Source organism: Glossina fuscipes, unplaced genomic scaffold (genome assembly GCF_014805625.2).
Source record: "Glossina fuscipes isolate IAEA_lab_2018 unplaced genomic scaffold, Yale_Gfus_2 2, whole genome shotgun sequence".
Lineage (NCBI taxonomy): Eukaryota > Metazoa > Arthropoda > Insecta > Diptera > Glossinidae > Glossina > Glossina fuscipes.
In genome coordinates, this window is record NW_023998416.1 from 3877160 (window position 1) to 3879657 (window position 2498).

Sequence of the window (2498 nt, forward strand, 5' to 3'; positions counted from 1 at the left end):
TGCAAAATTTTTAAGAGAGCAGCAAGAGGAACATAAACATTTTTGAGGGATTGTGCGAAAAGTCTAGCAATTAACTGATAAGAATACAATACGATTATAGAAAAATAACAATAATATGGAATACATGATTGTATATAGGAATGTAATTGTCATGCTTTTGCTCGGATTAAGTCATCATTGAATTTACTGAACGCGTCTTTATCCATATCATATAACTTACCCCAACTGGCGGGCGTACGTCCCAAATATGTGCCATCTTTACTGTTGTAGAGTATCTGACCGAATGATTGTTTCTCTTTGGGTGAATAAAATTGGAATTCTGTTGGTGTAAATTTGGTACTGGTATCGTTCTTCTTTGACATTTTCTATAAAAAGGTGTTTATTGGTTTTTTTTTTATACGATGCCAGGTGTTTTGCTTACTGTATTGATGTATTTTTTTTGTTTTATTATATTTTCTATTTCTTTTGTCTTTTATATTAGAAAAAAATAAATAAATAAAAATAAAGCAAAATATTTTGTTTTCTTTTACAAAATCACAAAACGTTGCAAAGAAAAATAGCGCGGCTTACACTCTAAAATAGAGCAGAATATATTCCTATAATGTTCAAAAACAAAAACACACCTTTTTTCATTAGTAAAACAATAAAGTTCTCCTTTATGTATTATATAAGTATGAGTGAAATTTTTTTTTAAAGTTTATTTTCCTCTCCTCCTCTTAATTTTTGAACATATTCTGTAGAGAATTTATATAAAATTTTTTAAGTAATTTTTTAACTATGCATTACTCAGTAAAAAAGAAATTCTTTTTTTTTTTTTGTATTTATAGTCGCTTTGATTATAAAAACAATAAAAAAAGAATATATAGAAGAAAAAAACAAACTAAATAAAAATAAAAAAAATACAAATACGCGTCTTTTTTGTTTTTGTTTTTTTTTTTTTTTTTTTTGCTGTCAGTAATATTTGCACAATTTTTTAACAAATTTATTTTAAAGAAATACGCACACACGCACGTTTTCCATACCTCCGTTTCTTAATGCGCAAACGTGCGATTATACAAATATATATAGAAATGAAAAATTATTTAAAAAAAAAAAAACAGAAATAAATTTTCTTTCTTGTAAAAATACTTTGCAATCGAAAATTTTATTAAAACGCCAAAAATAGCAAATAACTCCGTTTGCCTCGATTCACGCACGTTATGCCGTTCACGCTGTAAGATCACTGACTAAACTCTTGTCGAAATCCACAACAGTAAATAACCGCAACGAATACGAACAACAAGTAAATGATTTTCATCGCCGCAATAGTGACTGGGGTGCTCTTACTATATATGTATGTAAAAAAAAAAAAATAAAAATAAAAATAAAAAATCAAAATATATATATATACATATATATATATCGAAAAGAAACTCTCTGATGGAGATTGCATGAGGGTTTTACTTAAAAATCGAAATTCACTACATTTACATTACAATTGCGTCATAAGTGCAAACAGCATAAGTGGAATCTAAACATGAATTATATGTTTTCGTCATATTATTTATACTTCTCTTTAAAAGTAATTAATTTATGTTTTAGTTTTTTTTCTTTTTTTTTTTTCAACAAAACAATTTGTATGTTAAGAAGAGATGGAAAAAGAGAGAGAGAGAGAGAGAGAGAGAGAGAGATTTGAGTTCCAGAACGCGATACTTCGCTTCTACTATCAGTTTGTTCTCAATTATAGATTTCCTTTCTTGTAGCTTTGTAGCAATCGCTCTCTCCCTAATTCAGATAAAATTTCATTTTAGCGTTAGTTATATGTTAAGGATATAAATTTGTTTGTGTGGAATTCTAATATTTCATGTGAAGACAAATTTTATTTGCTTTTATAGCAACTACCACCAATAACTAAACTGGTTAAGTGAATAAATTTGCCCCGTTTGTAACATCTAAACATTAGGGCTAGAAGAATGTGAGACTCAGCTCAGTTTAATCATATTAAGTCGGTCGTCTTCATTCCTTTAAAGTTCTGTTTCTATAAAAATTTATACCTCTTTGAGTTGCTTTACATTCTTCTGTCCTTCTTTGCGGTAAATATATAATGTATAGTCGCCCTTTATAATAATAATCATTTTTATTTGTATTATTTTCTTTGACCACTCTTTTACTTGACCACCTTAAATGATATGATTCTACATGTTAAGTTGGAAAGGTAATGCTATTATTAAATACCATGAATGAAATGTGCCGAATACACTTAGCATAAAGCTGAACGCTTTCGCTGTAATTGTTGCATTGGCGCACTAACGAGCAGCCGAAAATAACGTAATTGCACTTGATATCACTAAATAGGTGTCGGTGCCGCCCATTAAGATAATACCTTGGGAATATAGACATCAAGTTTGGAGTTGAATTAAAATCCATTAATACTACTACTACTACCGTTGCGTCTGCGTTTATCGATGAGTTAAGAAAAAAGAGGAAAGTCTAGTGGATGTCTAGGGATGTCATAAATA

At 28.9% G+C, this 2498-nt stretch overlaps 1 protein-coding gene across 1 annotated transcript in view; it reads right to left on the minus strand.

The window, feature by feature from the left end:
- LOC119633151 (sodium/potassium-transporting ATPase subunit beta-1) overlaps positions 1-732 on the minus strand; it is a 21835-nt gene extending 21103 nt beyond the window's left edge. The window contains exon 1 of the mRNA XM_038026476.1: positions 221-732. Coding sequence (XP_037882404.1) covers positions 221-362 — 142 coding nt within the window. The 5' untranslated portion in view covers positions 363-732. The remainder of the gene's footprint in view (positions 1-220) is intronic.
- Positions 733-2498: the final 1766 nt, after the last annotated feature.